A 21,401-nucleotide genomic window follows, 5' to 3' on the forward strand; every position below is an offset into this window, starting at 1 on the left:
ATTTTTCCAAGATATAAACACACCCCATGTCCCAAACCAGGTGAGATGAGTTGTGCCCCACAGTTCTGCCTCAGCTCCAGAGCTAAGTCCAATTTCTCCACGAGAAAAGTACACAGGGCACTGATTTACACCATGCCCTTCAGCCTGCCCTATTGGGATATGGAGATGTGTATCCGGAGCCACCATTAACTTCTTTGTGATGGGGTGAGAGGTGAAGGCCTCAGGTTGGATCAGAATGGATATTAGGAAGAACTCCTTATCAGAGAGGTTGGTGATGCTGTGGCACAGCTGCCCAGGGGGTGGTGGGATCCCTGGAGGTGTTCCTGAACCATGGGGATGTGGCACTGAGGCACGTGGTTTATGAGGGAAATAAACCAGATGGGTGGGTGGATGGTTGGACTAGATGATCTTAGAGGTTGTTTCCAACCTTAATGATTTCATGAGTCTCTTTCAGTGCCTGTGGCACCAAAGGAAACAAAATAAACTATTTTTAAACTGTGGTTCTCAATCAGGACAAAAATTGCCCCTGGGCAGTTCAGACACCAGTCCTGGTATCTCTGCTTACACTGTTCCCATTGAAGCCACAAATACTTCTGTGTTTTAATTCCTCCAAGGCAGGGAGGCACAAGCTGCTTCTCTCTTTACCCCCTCTGGATGTATCAGGGAAGAACTGCAGCTCTTTTATGTTCATGCCCTAATTTATTTCACTAGAGCTTTCCTGCCTTGCAAATTCCACATCTCCATCACCCGTAAGACATTTTGGTTCCTCTCATCCAGCATCAGAAACACCTGCAGCCGAGCAGAGGGATGCTTGCTTGGTTGGTTTTGTAGACATTCCCAGTGGTAACTGGGGCTTCTGGGGACATTAAGCTGCTAGTGAGCATGCAAAGGTGATGATGGTAGTGGAGGTGCCTCTGGTTGTCCCATCTCTGACCTAAAGACCACTCTGAGACTCATACAAAGCAACCATGAGGGAAGATGCAACTGTGGGTACATAGACTGCAAGCTTTATGCTCTGCTATTCTCTGTCTTCTTTGTTGTTCTGGCACCAGCCTGCTGCCATGCATCTTTATTTCAAATGGAAGTGTTTGGGAAAAGGCTGTTTCTTTCAGTGTCTCTGGAGTCCTTAACATGTTTTCATGTGCTCTAAAGTGAATAATCATAATAATGGCAATGACGCCCTGTTACAAAGAGTGCGAGTAGTAAAAGCTTCATCACCGCTGCTTGAATAAATCACTAGGAGGCTGTAATATGCATCTCTGACATGCACGGTTTTGATTATTACAAAGTGCTGCTGTACTGTGATGCAGAAGAAGTATGTGCACGGAAGGCAGATCAGAGAGGAGCACCCATCCCCGTGCTCACTTGGAAAAAGAGAAACAGAGACAGGATGGGAAGCTGCCTGCCATCTCTGGGATGAGGAGCTCAGCATGAGGACGGGCAGGAGATCCTGGGTGGACTCATGCCCACTACATTCATGGATTTAAGAGCAAGACAGCATGTCTGAGCGCACTGCCAGATGCTCTATTTAAAGTCCATGGAAGAAAACAGGTTCCTCCAGGCAGGAGCTGGTGTGAGCTGGTTGTAAATGGGATAAATGTCCTTCTGCTTTTGTGCAGAGCAATCCAAGTAAGTTTTGTGGACAAAGCCATCTAACTCCAGTGCCCAAATGTGGGCACAGCCATTCCCCCTGTACAGTAAGACATTCCCCTTGTACAATAAGACTGTACAAAGCTACCAGGCTTTCAGAGCTCCCAGGGGATGTCCCACTTGCCACCAGCTCCCATGACCAGCAGCACCAAGGACGAGTTGTGTCCTGTGTCACACGTGTCCCCATGCATGGCTGGATGTGTCTCCACTCTTAGTGATTTCTCAGTGAATGGTGGCTATTCTTGGTGAATACCTGTGGGTATGCAGCACAGTCCCATGTGCCCACTGACTATTTAATTAGTGAAAGGGGGATCTTCTGCTCTTCCAGATCTCTCAACCAGATACACATTGTGCACATAGAAATAACTGTTTAGGAGCACACCTGTTTAATTTTCCATGCCCAGAGCATGAGACACATCTTCCTTATTTTACATGAGGGGAAAAACACCACCAAGAGAGCCTGGAACATGAACACTGTGGTTACAGCTCTGCTGTGCACCCACAAGCATTCATTGCTATATTGAGCCAGGCACAAGATGGCAACTGGTGCCATCTTCAGCCCGGCTGAAGACATTCAGCTTGCAGTGCAGAGGAAGGACTGACACCACAAAGGCAGTGTGACACCTGGGGAACTACAGCCTCTCTTGTTCCTGGGGGATGCTCTTGGCATTTGGTGCAGGTGTTCCCACAATCTGGAGATACAGCACCATCCTACAGCTTGCTGCTCTGCTGACAGCAATCCCTGCTGCAGCAAGCTGCCAAAAAAAAAAAGGTCGATGAAGGAAAAGAGATAGATGGAGATCCCTCTATGGACAGAGGTTTGCCCAGAGCTGTGCTGTTAATTGAACTGGACCGTTTTCAGAAGTACTTAATGCACAGATTCGATATTTGAAATATGGAGGCACTTCATACACTCAGCCAGCAGCAGCACATGAAAAGTGGGCGCCGGCATCTGGCGAGTCCAGGAATGCACCTACAGAGCACCCAGACAGGCTGTGCAGACAGGAGTCTGAGCACAGCTGCTGGATTTGCAGACGGGAGACCTTGCTGAAGCGTGTTGATAATAGAAACAGGAAAAGAGTGTGATAAGGAGCTGAGAAGGGATAAAAATGAGACAGCAAAATTAAGGCTTTTGTTACTTTGCCAAGCAACAAAAACTAGAGGGAGTGAGAAAACTCGGTGAGAAGTAATAGCAAAGCCACTAGACAAGGTAATAAATATGTCTGATGAACAATGCAGCTCCAGCCAGGAAGAGAAGGATACCATCCTCAATTTGAAACAACCAAAAAAAGCAGGAGTAGAGGTATAGGAGTAGAGGTATAGGTAGTTACACTGGAGTACAAAACTCTGACATCCACATCTAATACTAGAAGTGTTCCATTGCCTGGATCCATTCCAGGCCAGTTAGTGCTGGCCCATTGCTGGGTGCAGCTTTGGCACTATGGCCTTCAGGGTTTGATGCATGAGTAGCATCACCACCCAAACAGGCTTTCTGAAAGACTGTCAGCAAACAGTTCCTGCCATTCTGGTTCTTGTTTTAAGGATCTGCTGTTATCTCAACCCTTTGTGCCCCACCAAAAGGAATTGCTGTGGTTTAACTCAGCAGGCAGCTCAGCACCACACAGCTGTTTGTTCATTCCCACCCAACGGGTTGGGGGGGAGAGAATTGGAAAAAATGGTAAAATTCATGGGTTGAGATAAACACAGTTTAACGAGGCAGAAAAGGAAGGGAAAATAATAATGATAAAAGAAGACATGAAGCGAGTGATTCACAAAGCAATTGCTCATTACCCACCAAGTGATCCCCAGACAACTCCCCCAGTCCTATAGTTCTACATGATGACACACAGTGTGGGACATCCCTTTGGGCATTTTAGGTCAGCCATCCTGGTTCTGTCTCCCCCCAGCTCTTTGTGTACCCCCAGCCCTGTGCAGGCAGAGCAGAGTGAGATGCTGAGATACCTTTGAGTCTAAGCAGCACAGCTCAGCAGCGACTAAACATCGCTGGGGTATCAACAGTATTCTCAACCTACATCACACAGCACCAGAACAGCTACTGGGAAGAAAATTAACTCAATCCCAGCCAAAATCAGGACAGCAGCATCAAGTCCAAGAGCATCACAAAGTGCCCAATACACTGAGCTGTGGCAAAGTCTGGGGCTGCCCACACCAAGGGGAAAATGTCTGCACACAGCACTGGGATGGCACCTGCTGCCCAGACGAAAGCATGAACTCTGGGCACCAAACTGCAGTGAATCAACCCAAAAGATCCTTCTGTAAAAATCAGGACTTGAAGTCACGTCAGTATCAACCTGAGCATTGGGCCTGTGGTCAAGGAAAGAAAGATTTGAAAGTTACACATTTAAAAAAAGCAAGACATTAGAAACCACAAGACTTTTGAGCTATTAGGCTGCCAGGCAAGTCAGAGAGATAGCCCCTAAGATTTATTAACATTATCTGCTACGCAGCTCCCAATTCGGCTTCAGAACTTGTGGGAAGTCTTATTTATCAACCAGAGAGAAAGGACAAATGTAAGAACGGGCCGTGACAGATAATAATTCAACGTGCTGGGTGAACCTACAGAGACTGGCATTTTTCACTTCACTTCTCTGTTTGCAAAGAACTTGGCACTGGCATTGTTTTCATTTAATTTCTCTGTTTGCAAGAGATTTGGCCATTCATTTTTGCTGGAGATCCGATAAGCAAAGCTAAAGAAACACAGGGCACATGTTGTTCTTGAGCGGGGCAGAGTTAGGGAAGCTGAAAACAGCTTTTTATTAACAACTCAAATATTGGCTGGTTGTTACAAGGAGGGAGGGAGGAAAAACTTGCTCGAGAGGCAAGCTTAGAAGAATCCCAGATTGATGCTGGAAAGTCTTTATTTTCTGGTGTCTTGCCTTGATAAATATGGTGTCACACTGGAAATTCAAGTCTCATCTTGTGCAAATGTCAGTGGTCAGTGAGGGGAGATACATGAGAACATGAGACATCAGCACAGACGCTGCGTGGACTGATTGGGTGCAGTCAGACTGGGACACACTGGTACAGCACCAGGATGCTCAGATGGGTGCAAGAGCAAATACGGAGATGTGAGTGTGGTGGCAGGCTACCAAAGGGGCTTGATCTTGGGTAGGGGGGAACAGAATCATAGGATCACAGAATGGCCTGGGTTGAAAAGGACCTCAATAATCATCTGGTTTCAACCCCCTGCTGTGTGCAGGGTCACCAACCAGCAGCCCAGGCTGCCCAGAGCCACATCCAGCCTGGCCTTGAATGCCTGCAGGGATGGGGCATCCACAGCCTCCTTGGGCAACCTGTTCCAGTGCGTCACCTGAAACACGTCCAATTGCCATACACTCTAGTCCAAATCACCTGCAATGAGCAGGGATACCTACAGCAGATCAGGTGCTCAGAGCCCCTCCAAGCCTGACCTCAAATGTCTTCAGATGGGACATCCACCACCTTTCTGGGCAACCCAAGCCTGTGCCTTATCATAAAAAAATGCTTTTCTTATATCCAATCTCAACCTCCCCTCCTTCAGTTTGAAACCAATCCCCCTCAGTCCCTTTCCTGAGTAAACCACAGTCTGAGATGGTCATGCTTCACCCTTTCCTAACAATGATACTCCCCCACCAAAAAAAAAGGGGAGTGAGTTTAGAAAGGCAGATTTCATTTGAGCAGAAACTGGAAGAAACAACATAAAGCAGAGGCAAAATAAGGCAGAACAAGAGTAAGAAGGGGCTGTAAATTTGTCTCCTACCTCTGTGCCCTTTCAGCCTTGTCTCCAGCACCTTTGCCAAGCATTCATGGCTCCAGACAATCTGGGAAGACCCTGGGAAGCACTGCTGCTTCTGCCACATTGGTGGGCAGTTGCTGCATGCCATGCCATGCACTACAGCTCTTCTTGTCTTCCTGTCATCTGCTTTAGCCTCTCAATGTGATGCAGCACGTGTAGCTCCATCTGATATTCACTGCTGAGCTCCACCACTGCTCCCCACATCCCGTTGTCTTCCAGATGGGTTTCAAGATGGAGACTCACACCAATGGCTCCAGAGAATTGCAGGCAGGTCTGGCAAAACATGTCTCCTAAAAAGGGAAAAGCAAACAAGAAAGCCCAAAGATGATTATAAGAACAGACACAGCTTGCTCGTTTTGCTGGATTTAATTTGTTGATGTGTTAGTTTTCATCAGAAATGTGTTTCCCATATGTTTTATTTAAAATATTGGTTCAGCTGCTTGGAAAAAATGAAGGCGTTTTAGTCTGCCCACCTCACCCTCCAGAGGAAATAAGTTCTTCAAGGTAGAAAAAGGGGAAAGCAAAAAGCAAATGGAAGAAAATGAAGCACACTTCTGCTGTTCCTGTTGATTGCAAAGCCATTTCTTACTGGAAAAACATAAAAAGAATGTTCAGTAAAATAAGAAGTCAGTCTCAGCTGGGATTCTAGGGATAGGTACAGGCTGAGGTGCTTAGCTCTGTAAGACATGGGGTTTTATTTAATTCTTTGCAACTCACTCGTTTTGTCTTACATAAAAGCACTGTTCATCCTTTCCTCAGACTGAATTCTTCATCTTCCCCTGGCTAAAATAAATAAATAAATGGAAGAATTACAGCCTACGTTCGAGCATCTCTACAACCTTTCTGATTTTCAGCCCGAATCAGTGATTTGCAAAGATGTTATTTCAGTATCTAGCAGGCGCCCTGCAGAATCCACAGATAAATACACTCCTTTTTGGTCAAGTTAAAGCCTGTTGATGGGATTAAAACTGATTGAAATCACAAAAAGTAGATGAGAAATGCTTCATGAAAAGCTTACTTCCCGGGAGCTGAGTGATTTGGTATAACAGAACGATGTCTGTGATTATTTGACATCGATACATTTGAAGGCACTGGACTTTTGTTAAGTGTGTAGTTAGACAATCAAGCTTTGGAATGTTTTAATTTGTTGGATTGGATGCGGTTAAACTCTGCAAGGAGGCTATTTTGCTGTGATATTTCTGCTATTGCTTAACCTGACATCACAGATTCTGCTGAAATAGAGTTTAGTGGTGTTTTCAGTGTGGTAGCGATGCCAGTACGCATTAATTCATGACGGACCACAGGAAATATGGTACTCCAAATGCACTGCATGATTTATAGCCATGTAGAGCTCAGAGTAAACGCAAGAGTAAAATGTGTTGGGCTGTGAAGGGACAAGTAAGGTAATGGGTCTTTGGAGACTCCTCTACAGTGATAACTTCACTCTGTGAGCTGTATTCTGCACATCGGATCACAATGGCCCATTGGCATCCAGCAGTACACAGTTCTGAAGCTGGCTTATCAATATGGATTACAATGAATAAACAAACAAGGTGAAGCAATCAATAACAACACTTCCAGAAGAGGAAACAGGGCTTCTTGGACAAGAATACACATGTTTTCCAGGCTTTTTAATGCCTGTGTCACCGGCAATGCACAAAATCCTATGTGCACAGCTCCCACGCTAAGTGCAAATGGAAAAACAGGCATTTTTCAAAGCTTGTGGAGCAACAAACAGATGTTTGGTGTAGGTAGATGCTTCCCTTTTCAGAGTATGAGCTTCTGCAGTGCAAACCTTCACAGCTACATCACCGGAATAAAAGTGGCACATAGAATGGTCAGTCCTTATTTGTCAGGAAAAGGTAAAGACAAAGGCACTGCAGTGTGTCCATCTGACTCCTGCTTTGGAAATAAACATCCCAGCCATTTCCAGTCGACAAACATGATCCAAGCAGTGGAAGCTGGTCTTTCATTAATTAACCTCCCAGTTCTCTGTTCCACACACCCTGGCCTAAGTATTTGAGAGAAGACAGCTTTTCATAAGTTACTTGCTTTGTGCTATGGTCTTGTTCTCAGCTTTTAGACCATTATAAGCCTTTCTCAAGGATCTCAATGAAGCTGGCTGGCTTGGGAGCACTACAAACTGATTTATAATTTAGTTTCTGTGGGCTGTAAGACTTCCAAAATTACTGTTGTATGTAACTCCCAAACAAATACCTGACAAAGCTATTCCTCCAAAACCACTTAAGGCAATGGAAAATCCTTGCTCAGCTCTTTGCTTACACCCTTTTATGCAGACAGGGGCAAGTAATGCTGGGGAGCTCAGAGTGAGCACAGCTGGGACTCCCTTCCACCTGCACTGTATACAGGAATCCCTGCAGGCTCTGTTCTTGCCTTGCTCACCTTGTTTTGGCTGCTGCAAGGCTTGCCAGGGACACTGGTGCTTCCTGGTATGAACCTGAGTGGGAAGCCATGGGGTGAATCATTGAGAGAGGTGGAGCAAAAGCATCATCCGAACAGCCAACACTGTGCTTGCACAGCTCATTAGAGGTGAGGATGTTTGTGCAAGTTGCCCAGGCACTAGCAGGTAGCAGAAGGAAGTTACACCAGTGTTATCAAATAGGTTATGATTTAAAAGAAGCAGCAGTCTGGACTTATAGAGCATATTTGGGATCAGAGCTTTGAAATATCCATTCAGCTGCTCTGAAATGTAACTTCTCATAATGTGACACATTAAACTTTTCTTCAAGTTCACACCTCTCTCCTTCCTTACCATCTGAACATAACATTCAGCTGTTTGCTTCTGTGGTGCACGTGATTTCTTGTAATAAATGTCATTCCATTCATGCAAGAAGGAGGATTTCTCACCGTCCCTGATTCTGCAAGAAGAGCAGCAGTTCTCATACTAAATCATGATGTAGGCTCATCTACAATGAGACATTCCTGATTTGCCTTCTCGTAACACTAGATAAAATTGAAAGCACCAGGTAAAAATGAAGTGTTATCAAGCGAGGACTAAGACCATCTATAATAACTCTAATCCAAATTGGATTAATTATTTGCAGAAAGGGCTAGAATGGCTTGTATTAGATCAAGAGCTAAATGGGTTGAAGTGGGTCATACAATTTCATGCAGGAATGGGTTAGGTGAAAAGGGCATTTGTCAATGAGCAAAACTTTATTAAACAGCTGCTAATTAAAAACTAACTTGCTACAAGGGCGTCTCTGCACTTCTAAAACCTGTACAAATCACAGTTTAACAGTCCGTTGGACAGCACATAAAAAGCAACTTCATAGGCAAGCCATCCTCCTGCAGTCTGGATGGGCAAGGAAGGATCTGCCAGCCAGCCAGATCACTGGGGATCCTATGCTGCTGTTCTGTGAGTGGGGTGGATGCAGATGCTGAGATACTGGCATTAATGCAGGAAGCTGGAGAAGTCCATCTGGAAGACATCCAGCCAGGCAGCTTCATTCACTGAAGGTTTATTGTAAGGCAAACTTTGTGTGATTTATTAAGGAGACACACGGGCAGTTTGGGACATTCATATGACACATCATCCCACTTTAAAACCTCAACCAAACTCAGTGCTGCTCTTCACTCCGCCACCCTATAAATGCCTGCCTTCCCCTAGTGCACTCACAGTAGAGCTCACAGAGGTCTTCCAGTTACTGGGTGCAGTGAAAGTCTTGTCAAGTCTTCTTACAGCATCTTCCCCCTTTTTTCCATTCCTCAGCTTTACAAATTTCCCTGGATTCTCTCCTCATTCCAGTTCCCCACCATGCACTCTGGTTTTGACTTCTTCCCCTCATAGTTTCATTCCTATATCATTCAGCTGTAACTTAGATCTACCCTGCATTTTTATCCCTCACAGTGAGGCCAACCAGCACTGCAGCTGCAGTCATCACAAGGCAATTTCCAGCCTGATCCACTGACTCCTCTGACCTCTTCAGTCCTTCAGGTACATTGCTCTTCTTTCCCTATTGGCTGACCAGCACCATCCTCTTCTTATCTCCTTCCTCACCAGCAACCATTGGTATAAATATCAATAATGATGAATTATGAATTGGCTTAGTGCTACTTAATAATTTACTCATTGCTTTAAGTTCTTCCAACGGTCTGTTGGAGCCCAGTGCTTAGCTAAAGAGTTTAGCTTCAGAATTCAACTATTCTCTACCGTACTCAAACAAACAAAAAAGTATGGAAATCTTAAAAAAAAAAAAAAATAACATAAAATTGATCTGTGAAGTGTCTGCGTTTAAGAAAGATGAAGTTTGATCTGGGAGAAATAATAGAATGTAACAGAGTCCACAGACAGTAATCAGGAACTTATCTCCAAGTGCCAGTCTTACCTCATTTGCTATTCTGGGAGGATGACTTTGTTATCAATAATGAAATGAATTGGTTCCTTCATTTAGAATCTTGCTAATAGCATTCAGGCTCTTCTGTGTCCATCTATGCAGTAGACTTAAAGAAAAGTTAATTCTATGCCTAAAACTGAAGCAAGTCTCTTCACACGCTGTCTTTTGGGGCAGCAAGCAGCAGTCTGTTCTTCCTTTGCTAACATGCTCAAAGGAAAAAAAGATGTGGGCTGAAGTCCATCAGGTTCGGTGTCAAATGCAGGAGTTTTAGGGGAAAACTCCCTAAAGCAGAAGGTCCTCCATGGCCCCATTTCAGATAAAAACTGCAGATGCCTAAAGCAGAAACGTTTCCCTTGTGTATAATTTGACCATATCTCACATAATGATGGCAGAAAAAACATGAACAAAAGCTTTGATCCTCTATCTGAAAACCACCCAGCACTTTGCCTAAGGGCCATCTTGGCTCCATTCTAATTCATTAAATCTGGGAACATAATTGCATTGTTCTATATTCAACTGCCAGCCACTGCATTTTGTCACAGCAACAACACATTCTCAACCTCTTCTAGGTGACCTAGCAAGGGTTGGCATTTGGCACTCAGGGATGTCCAGTGGGTATCTTAGTTCTTTTAAAGTCAGACCTCTCTTCAGAAAGGCTAGGGAAAGTTCATCATAATTAAAGTGAGTTCTCTAATCAGCATTAAAACTGACAATACTGAGAATGGTTATCAAGGAATGAGGACAAGTAAGGTGTTCTTATCAATGCACTGCACTGCTCCTTCCACAGGGAGCAGAGATGCTGGAGAAGACCTCCATGGTCATTGGCTTGTGTCTTCCCCAGCAGCAATATACCATGCCACAAAACCTCTTCTGTAAACAGGTCAAGCTCCTCATGGAATCAGCTGGATTCTAGCCATGGACAGATAACCACTCCCATTACCCCTGGCCTCCAGTGCAGCCTGCAGGTAGGCAGGAAGAAGTGAGCAGCGTGGGTGGGAAGCTATAAAAACCACCCATTTTCAGTGTGTTGTAATTGTCCACTCTGAAGAAGCTGATAGCAACTCTCTACATCTTTACAGTAAGAAGATGCTTATGCTTACCATAATTGCAAACTCTGGCTCAGCCTGCTCATTAATCACTAGCCAAGAACATGGCACCAAGCTGATATAGTACTGAAATAAGAGACTTCAACCTGAAGCAGAAGAGTAGAAGAAAAGGTGCTGCAAGGAGAGAGGGGGCAGATCAGTGGATCAAGGGCTGAAGCATTCCAGAAATGAACAGACAACTGGTTGAGAATCCAAAAAGTTTGTTTTTTATCAGTGAAGTGAGCTACAAAACTGAAGATGAGCTACTTTTCATTTCACAGGATCAAAAGCACAGGATTTGTTTAGAAGTGTACACTTAAATGAAAAAAGAGGAACCTGGTTATCAGATGGCAAGTAGCTGAAGAATGAGTGTAGATATTCTGCAAACTAAGAAGACAATATTCTTCTTGAAGGTACAAAAAGCAGCTGCATTTAGTGACTCTTACTTCCCCTTCAGTGTATACAGACCCAGGTGGGTGCACATTAACGTAGTATCCAAGTTACAGCAGTAGATTTAAGAGAAATACTTGGATATTAAACACAGGCTTGTAACATTCAGATCATACATCATTCCTACTACAGGTCTCCATTAGATATTAAAGACAATATTTGTTTGGGTTTTTTTCTTTCTCTCTGATGCATAACAACGACAAAAAAACCACCAAATTTCTCAACAGCACCTCTGAAATATGAATGGTCTCCAGGCAAAATGGCATGGAGTAGAACAGGATCCCCATGGGTAGGATCCACCTGCTGTAACTGAGATAGGGCCAGTTGTCCAAGCTGCCACTGTAGGTTCCCTTTACAACCAATATGGAAAAACAGATGGTGTTTGAACACCTCCAGATGCTTAAGGCTCTCTACTGTTTTTATAGGGCAAGACTAGCTATGACTCAAAGCTAACTCCTTGACAACTAAAGCCTAAGGTTAAATCCTTCGTCAATTCAAGACTTCCAGAGGAAGCAAAGGCTGAAAGAGCTGAAGTATTGACAGAAATGTGCAATTTCTCCCTTTTAAGCTGCCTCAGAGTACTGGAAAACAGTAACTATGATCCAGATTTTTTTTTTATAGAAGTGCTTCTGGAAGGCCAGAGAAGCAAATACCAGCAATAGGATCTGCTTGAAACTATTCTAAAGAATGGGATAACTGGAGATAATTAGATAGAGATAATGATGATATGTGGGAGAGTCAAAGAAAAAGTCTCTTTGGATTCCCACAGCTCTCCCAGGAAGAATCCTTCCCAATGATAGAGGAAGAAGTGCATCCACCTTGGGTTAAGAGGGCTAGTCCTAACATCAACAGGTAGCTGCTTAAAAGATGGGAAAATAACATACCAGTGTCTGGACATCACCGGTGGCTCAGGATACTTGTAAATGACCTGAAACGACCATGAAGGTGAGATGACAACATTGATGTATTAACTGGTTCTGGATTGTAAAGAGGGCAGACTGCAAAACATCGGAGAAAAATCTGCAGACGCTGACTAGATGAGAAAATGAGCTGAAAATTTGGCTCAGATAAACATGAAGAGAAAAGCCCTATATTTGCACCCATAATTACAGGCTTTGAGCTAGATATTGATTTTCAGGAACGAGTTCTTGGAGACACAGGGGTTGCCCTCTTGAAAAGGGTGGGGTAGTGTTGAGGAAGGATCAGCAATGGAGAAGGTGTATGATCGGAAGTCTGGAATAAGAATCATAGTAGATCTCTTCAGTTGGAAAACAAAATGTCATGAGGGGGAAAAAAAAGAGATTTGGGAGTAGACTGGAAGGGTACATGACTGATAGGGCACAGGAAGCAAGAAGCATAGGACTGGCATAGATAGGGGCATACTCAGAAACAATGGAAGATGAGCTTTGGACTCACCATCACTCCATGATGCAAAGGCTAAAAAGAAATGGGAATCTTTAAAAAGGTATACCAATCAGTGCATGAAATAGCTCTGAAAGCCATTAAACACCGGGATACTATCTTCTCCTATATGGTGCAAGTCACGGGAGGCTTCCAGCAGGCACTGGGGAGGAATCACTGTATTTCCCCTCTTTTCATTTTTCTCCATATCTGCAGAAAATACTGCTCTGAGCAGAACCATCTAGTGGCCATGCCTTGTCTCCAGGAAAGCCATTCAAACACACAGCAGAAGTCTGAGATTGCTGCAGGTAGTGAATGAAAATAATTGTAAATCATATCATTTCGCAGAAGACGAATCCATCATCTACCAGAGATGCGTATTATTTATTTTTCCCTTTCATGAGAGCTTGTTACATTAAACTATTTTGTACATGTTTGATCTCTTCTACTACTTCAAGGGGCTACTAGACTCACTTAACAGTTATTTATTGTAGAGATAGAAATGGAAGGAAAGCTGATTTTTAACGCTAGAGTATCATTTACTGTCTGGATGTGCATAACCATGAGAAATTATTAGGTATGGGCATAAAGCTGTAGAGTTTGAGCCCAGGGGTTATTGAAAGATGCCTACACAAAAATAGCTCCAGTATGCATGCCATGCAGGCAGCCTGCACAGCAGACAAAGTATACCTTTCGGCAGCTATTTTTCCAATTACTCGCTGAGATAGAAACATATCTTCAGATCAAAATCCAGACCCCAGGTAGATGCTGCCATTGTATAGCGTTGGACATTCGCACTCAGTGTGTTTCCATCAGACTCATTAGTTCTTCTCAGAAATAATATTTTCCAATCTCCCCCTTTTTCCTTCCCCTGCTCCTACCTGCCCAACATAACAGGCACTCACGGTTTCAGGATGCTTAGTTCTGAACTGCCCATTGACTCAAACCATTTCTACTTATGTGACTCCTATTTATTAAGCACACACACAGCACCTTCTGCTTCCACACCAACTCAAACAAAGCCGGCCACATCTCCCACGCGACCACTTTTCCTTTACCCCACAAAGTCATATTGGATTTGGGGTTCAGTTTGCCTTTGGTTTCTGTAGAACCTGACGAATGTCTAGGGATATCCACATCCCATGTATGATGGGAGGCAGAGATCAAACCCACTTTATCACTGTGGCAAAGAGTGATGCTATTTCGTGCAGGAAGCTGACTGGTTTTATTTTGGCAGACATCTTTCCAGGACTTTCCCTCCCCTTGCTTCGCAGTGGTATCTCTCCCCAGGGAGTACAGATCCCACTGAAGCATGTCACACTCAATCTCAGAGGCTTTCAAGTGTGTTTTCTTGCTGATTTTATGCCAAAAATTTACCTCCATGAAAACAAGAGGAAGATTTGGTTTTCAGAATGGACCAGTGAGGCAGTGCACACCATTGGGAGTGATTGATAGGCTCTCATCTGTACCCAGTTTGTACCTCCTTTTGATCCCCTCTCCAGAGATTTGGGCATCAGTTGGGTGGGAGAGGTGATGCGTTCAATGCAATTTAATGGGAAAAGAGCATAAGAGAAGAAGGAATGCAGAACACATAATCCTGAACTTAAAAAGTACAATGACAAGATCCCTAATGCAGGAGGAAAACAAGAACGAATGGCACAAGGAGAAAGTTGAAGCTGAATGGGGGTAACCTACAGCAGATTGGAAACGATAAAGGGAAGATATCAAAGTGGGAACAAAATGTGGAAATGTATGAGCAGAAGGTCAGTGTGCAAGAGATGTGAATGAATTATAATTAGTGAGGGATAAAAAAAAGTTGCAAGAAGATAAATATTTAAAAGTGAGGAAAATGAAATAAATCCTTGGGTAGTTCCACGAGGTGTGAATAATAGATGATACGGAGAAAGCTTAAGCATTCAGTGCACCCCTCACTTAAAAATAAAATGCTTTTTTCTTTTTTTAAGTAATTATTAATGCAATTAATTTTAAGAGGGAAGAAGGAAAATGGGAGTTCAACCCTAAGGGCTGTCCCAGCAGTCCCTACCTCATTTGCCTTTGCTTGTGAGAGCACAAGGAGGAAGAGCATTATCCCGGATGGCTGGAAAGGAACATTTGCCATTAGGAAGGGAGTAGTTGGGGAACCAAGGGAAATACAGGCAGGTCAGTCTAACCTCAGTACCTGGGAAAATACCTGAACAAGCTGTTAAGCAGCAGTTTGTAAGCATCTGGAGGGTAATAAGGTAATAAGAGCAAGCCCACATGGATTTGACAAAAGCAGTTTGTGTCAAACCAATCTAATTTCCTCTTCTTGGCAGGATAAGTGGTCTAGAGGATAGGGAAAAGTGGCAGATGTGCTATTTCTTGGCACTGCGAAGGATTATGACGTAGTCCCACAGGGCAATCTTGTGCTAGGGAAATACCACCTGCAGGAAATGTCTTTGGTGGTGAAGCAACCCTGAAAACATTCCTTGGGTGACAGCTGTAGGTGGTTCGCAGCCCCCATCAGAGGCTTTGTCAAATGGGGCTGTGTCTTGTGCTGCACGCTAGCCAATGTTTTCATGCATACCTTTCAGATTAGAACTGAATAAAGTTAGCACAACATATTCTGGCAACATGGGCAGTTTTTCTGGCAAGTGAAATAAACCTGATGCTTGCTCATTGGAAATTGAGTTGATTTGTGCTCGTGTCATCCCCAAAACAGGCAATTATCAACCCAGACCTTGCACTGACCTTCTGCAGGTACCAGAATACTCCTTGCCTCAAAGCACTCTGACTTCCTCCTTGCAGCTGTCCCTTCAGGGTGCCTTTGCTTTTTGCCAAGCTTCCATTTCAGCAGCTCAGGAGGCATCTCAGATCTAAACCCAGGCTGAGGTCCAGGCGTGTATTCTCCTATCTCAGAAACAGAAAAAAAAGTAATGAAATAAAACACAAAGCACAATCAGATTTGTATCGAGCTACAAGAGAAACATCTATTATTTTTTTTTTCTGTGTTGTTCACTCATGATGAATGGTGGAGTTTATCACCACAGGGGAAAGCTGGATGGCACTACTCTCCACCCAGTCCATCCATGTGAGAGCACTGCATCTCCTCTTTGGATGCTCCTTCAGATTTCCTTCCTGCACTCTTAGTGCGTCGCCTAGGGAAAGAGGTCTGGGAAGGAGCTGGAGGAGTGGGCTGTGTGCCCCTGCACAACACAAGGCAAAGAGCCTGAACTGCTGTTCCTGAGACTGTTCTCCCTAACCTCCAATGATGGGGGTCCCTCAGCCCAGACGTCCCGCATCTCCTGGGATCCGCTCTAATTCTGAAGTACTCTGTGGGGTGGGTTTGGAACAGAATGTGATCATGATGAACCAGAGACACAATCCGCAATAAAAGCAATCCAGTTCTGTAGAGGCAAACACCAACAGCTTGGTTTGGGATTGGGGCAGGTGAGGTTACCCTTATCAGCAAAGCTGCTGTAGGAATTTCCATCCCTCTCCCCATCTTTGCCTTAGCAGAAATGGGCAGTGATTGTCTGTTTGTGGGGCTGCATTACAAAGCAGCTCCCTAAGCCAAGGCAGAATAAAGATACCTCTCCTTATTCATTATAGCTAACCAGGCTCACTTCTATGCTCAGTTCACTGCACAGCCCCCCAGCCAGCTCTATCAGCATATACATGGAGGAAGCGCAGCTGAAGTCATGTTGCCTGCACATACATTTTGAATAAGAAAAAAAACAGATGTGTGAGTACCATACGGAGAAAAGCATGTTAGAAAAGCAAACATGAAGCTTAGAGCCTATGACAAACTTGGTTTGAGTCAGTGGTGTGATGCCATTGCAAAAATGCAGCTGAACAACAGCAGCAACCTAATTTCATTCTGGAATGCAGCAACAAGAGGCATACACCAATGGGAGATCATTGGTGGAAGGCTGGGGCTTTTCTTGGCAATGCTATACTTGAAATGGGAGAAATAGATGTGTTTTCTCTTCCAGAAAAGAGGGGAATTGAGGGAAGGCATAGTCCCCCACATAGGAAAAACAGCTATGAAGAACAACAGCAACTTGCTGTCTGTCTCGCATTGGGTGAAAGACAAAAAATAAACACACAGCTGATTTTGCATCAAAAAGATTTCAGAAAGATAATAAGAAAAAAAGAAACCAACACAAAACACTGCCCATCAAGAGAGGGAAGCGCAGATCAGGCTGGGGACAGATATACTGAGACAACAGCAGGAGAAAACCCTATTAAGGCATCTCTTAAGGGCTGATCCTTGGCTCTGCCTCAGTTCAAGTGGTAGATTAAATGATCTCCTGAGGCTCCTTTCAGTCTTGCATCCTCTGAGTTACGTGATTCTTTTTTAGCATCACACAAAATTGTTGCCAAAAAATAAATTAAAAAAATAAAAAAAAAAACACCAAAAAATGCTTCAGCAATGACAACACATCTACAAACAAGGCGACCTGATCCTGAACTCTGCTTGAAAGTGAACATACAAAAGATAGAGTGAGAATGGAGAAGGCTGAAGGAGCAGCTAACATAATGATTAAGGACTTGGAAAATAGCAACATGGTTTTCACGCTGTGGTTTAAAAGGAGATGAAATCTGTGCAAGATCACATTAAGCAAACTGGAGGACAATTGGGGGTACTCAGAAGCTTGACTCCTGCATGTCCAGAATTCTACTTTATCGACACACATCAGACTGAAGACTTAATGAGGAAAGCTGGGCAGAAGCTGGAACCGGTTTTTCGTTTGTTTTATAGTAATTGGTTTCTGCAACAGATAATTAACTGTGGAACTCACTCCTGTAAGACATGTCAGAGACTGAGAACTTGCCAAGGAGAGATAGAAAGGGAGAAGTGCTCATATGAAAGTGAGCTGGAATGTGTGTTTTGGAGGCATAAATGGCTCCTGCTCATAGATGAACTCAGCCATTAAGCCTCACAGACAGGAAAGATAAGCAGCATTCCCTCAGGATGGACGTCTATTCCACGTGGAGCTGCTCACTCAGTCAGTGAGAAAACATCACCGGGAAGATCTATGTCTGCTGAGCTGCAGTTGGGTCCTCAGAGCAGAAAGAAACACTAGCAGTGCATCTACAAGCTGCACGTATGCACTGGAATAGCTGGGCACTGAAAAGGCCTTTAAAGGTTAGCTGCAGGGGAACACATTGATTTGCAAAGTTGCACGGGAAAAAGACAGTAAAGACATTATTGCTTAATATTTAAGCACACTGCCTACAATAAACAACTCTTCATGCAAGAAAAGAGCGCCCACCCTGCTTCCTAGCTTGGCTTTTACCACCGTGAAATGGAAGCGGAGTTCAGCTCCACCCTGATGGGTCTTTTATGAACTGGTGGTTAGAATTTGATGATAATAAGTCGCCGTGTGATGGCAAAGAAGCTTCTCAATTGAATAAATATGTATCTTAAAATTGCATCCAGCGAAACCAGTGGGCAGGAAAAACAGTCAGATCCAACACCTTTATTTCCAATACATTTATTTTATCTTTGTTTTAGGCCTTCTTGCCCCTCTAGCAAAGGTTGTAAATTATTTAACTGCTGCAGCTCAGACTTCTCTTTTTTACTGTCTAATAAACTCTAAGAAACGTAAATCTATTTTAGGCCCTTTTTAAAAATAATTGAGAGTGGTGACAACCAAAACAGGAATTGCAGCAACAATTCAAGGCAGGGCGTCAGTGACTTGTGAACACAGCAGGAGATTTCAGCAGAAAGCTTAGAAAGGAGGCATTTTTTGCTTATTTCTGGCCATAGATGCTTCTTTCCCTTTTTAAATTTAATAATTTATGGATGTGATGCTTGTTTTGTGTCTCTTGGTTGCACGCTTCCTATTAAACACATAATTCAGGTGGTTCCATGATTATACACTGGGCTGCTGGCACTTCAGCCAAACGATGTGGAAAAAGGCAGCAATAAGTTTGTGGGAATGCATTGGGACGTGGAATTCTAAAGGTGGGATCGGGTCACCACCTGATTTCATCAGTCCTCTTTCATCCCCTTGTCTCACCTTTCCCACCATCTTGCACAGCTTGCTGGAAGGAAAGCAAAAGGATTTAAAAGGAGCAGGTAAAAAGCTAAGCAGGTCACATGAAAACTGCCTTACAGTGCTGGAGGAGAGACATGGGCAGAATGGATGTGCAGTTCTGCAAGGAGGAAGGGGAAAAAAGCAGACATGCAAATGGCAATGGCAGGGGCTCCAACACTGGCAAAAGGTAGCTGGATCTAGTTCAAGGATCAAGAAGAGGATAACACTCATTTGCTGTATTTGTGTTTCATAACTGAGCGCATGAAACACAGAAAGAGGAGGACCTTCCTGGTCTGGGAGGCCCATTAAATCCAACCCCATTTGTCTCCGTCTGTGATCCATCACCTTCATTATATATTACTGTTCTAATCCCTGTGTTAACTCTAGGCTTATTAACTAAGATCAATGCTAAGTAAAACCAACAGGTAAGAATCTGGACTCCCAGAAAGAGCATTGTTACACAATTATTTGTGCTGTCTGCTGTTTTGTCAGCCTGATGGTGGTTATACCATGCAAGAAGTGCCCACTGATATGATGCAGCACTCACTGTTAAAGGTTTACTAAGGGAAGCTAAAATAACATCCACAACACTTCTCCCCAGCCTTGCAGCTCTACATACATAAGTCAACACAAAGCTCATCTACTATCAGTTGCTCCTTAGAAGCAGATACAACTAGGAGGAAAATGAGCAGCAAGGAAAGGCAGCTTCATTGCCTCTTCTGACAAGGGTCATTGCTCCATTCAGTCATTGCCAGTGGAATTTTGGGCTAGGCAAGCAAGGGACAGGCTCTGTTAATTTCTGCCCTCAAACACAAGTGCTAAGACAAAACCCACTTATACCAAGAGAGCTCTTCATCAAGGACTTATAATGGATCCCATATTCACATTCTCACTACAACAGCAGCCCTTCAAAATACAAAAATAGCTGATACAGTGGCAACTCAGTGGACCCCCTCCAACCCACATATACCCCATAGAAAGGTGCTTCCATTTTCATGGCTTTTTTGCCCTTCACTGTTGAGCTCTTTGCCAAGAAAGCCAAGACAGCTCCATGGGGATCCCACACTCCATCTCCCCAGCCCTCCCTGCCATGCACAGCTCCCCAGCCCCGTCCTCTGGACTAATGCACACCCTGGCACTGCTGCCAGCATCTCTATTACATGTTTCTATACGCTGTTATCTCAGCACTTGATTTCTGTTTCCAAGCCAAGTGAAACTCATTTGTGCCATAGCTGTCTTGCTTTCAAGTCCTAAATGCACGGAAGTAGGGTAAATATTTACAACTGAGAGCTTAATCAACCACCAGAGAGATAGGCAGACTCTTTCCTGGTAGAACAAGCTTGTTCACATACATCATCCCATACTATTACTCTAGAGCTTCCCAGAGTCCCAGACCCCAATTCAAACATACTTCCTGTATTAATCTGTCTGTACTTGCAGACTTTATTATTCTCTTCATCTTCCTGCACATGTTCCGTGGAGTTCAGTAACCTCAAAACCTGACACCACCACCTGAATTGTTTTTTCTGGTAATAACACCATATAAAGATAGATTTTCTCCGCATCCAGTGTCACATGGAGCTTAGTCAAGCAGAATTACTTCAGCACATAGATCACTGTAAGAATTCACCTAACCAAGACAGTAGGATCAAAGCACTTCCCCCGCCCCCCCCCCCCCAGCCCCCCCCTTCAGAGAATGCATTGCATCAAAATGATCAGATTTTTCAGCAGAGGAACAATTAACTTACAGGAGATGTACCCCTTGTGGCAGTTTGTGTGGGTCTCCAGGATGGATAAGCTCTGCAAGTCCACACATAAGGAGTATGGTTACATCCGTATGGATATTTTTGCATTGCCTTGTAAGACAGATGTGTATGTTAATGGATCTTTTGTCCATCAGTGGAAGGCATTACACTTCCCTGGGGGCCTGTGAATGTCTCATAAAGCTTTGTCATTCAGGAAGAGCTCTTTCCAGCCATCAGGCATCCAGTATAATGCACCCAGTCCTCACCAGCTCCACCATGCCTGAAGCCATGGCATTATTTCACTGCCAATGCTGATTTTAGAAGCCAGTGGCTCATCCCCTTGACAGCTTCTTCTCCAGCAACAGAAATCTCACCAGTGACACCAGGGCCAATGGAGCAGCAGGTTCCATCTGCCACACAAGCTACAGTCAGGGCATACTTCTAATTTCTGGGTATCCATTTGCAGAATGCTGCTTTCCACACTGCATGCTCCCAATTTCCCTAGGGGACAACACCTTCTGCTTCACTGCCATCAGCAGCCTCGTTGAACCCAGTGGTGTTAGGATGCTTGGCAGTCCTTGCAGAGGGCTGTCCTCCCCCAGTCTCACATTGCAGGTTACCAATGCTACTGAGTTTATATTTCCATGTGTTCAACAACTCAGAATTGTTGACAGATTTTCAGGGTTAGAAAGGGAATGTCTGGCCATGCCTTTGTACTGCCAGCATCCCAACAGCCTGGCTGACTGAGTTCACACTGGGAGATCTTCCCTGGCCATCGCTGGACACCTCCAGCTCTGCCTGCACTGATGAAATTCATTCCTTGCAAAGGCTGTGGGCAGCTGCACAACCCTAACATATACAGTTCTGCTATTCCCTTGTCCTACTTTCGA

General features: G+C 44.1%; 1 protein-coding gene across 1 annotated transcript in view; it reads right to left on the reverse strand.

Moving 5' to 3' along the window:
• Positions 1-21,401, reverse strand: part of LOC116654130 (uncharacterized) — a 95,765-nt gene that overhangs the window by 4,330 nt on the left and 70,034 nt on the right. Inside the window, exons 4-5 of the mRNA XM_085509518.1 lie at positions 15,471-15,633; positions 5,411-5,736 (exon numbers count right to left, since the gene is read on the reverse strand). Of these exons, the coding sequence (XP_085365644.1) occupies positions 5,543-5,736; positions 15,471-15,633 (357 nt within the window). The 3' untranslated portion in view covers positions 5,411-5,542. The remainder of the gene's footprint in view (positions 1-5,410; positions 5,737-15,470; positions 15,634-21,401) is intronic.

This window comes from Coturnix japonica, chromosome 9 (assembly GCF_054131305.1).
Source record: "Coturnix japonica strain WE chromosome 9, WE-NBRP24, whole genome shotgun sequence".
Lineage (NCBI taxonomy): Eukaryota > Metazoa > Chordata > Aves > Galliformes > Phasianidae > Coturnix > Coturnix japonica.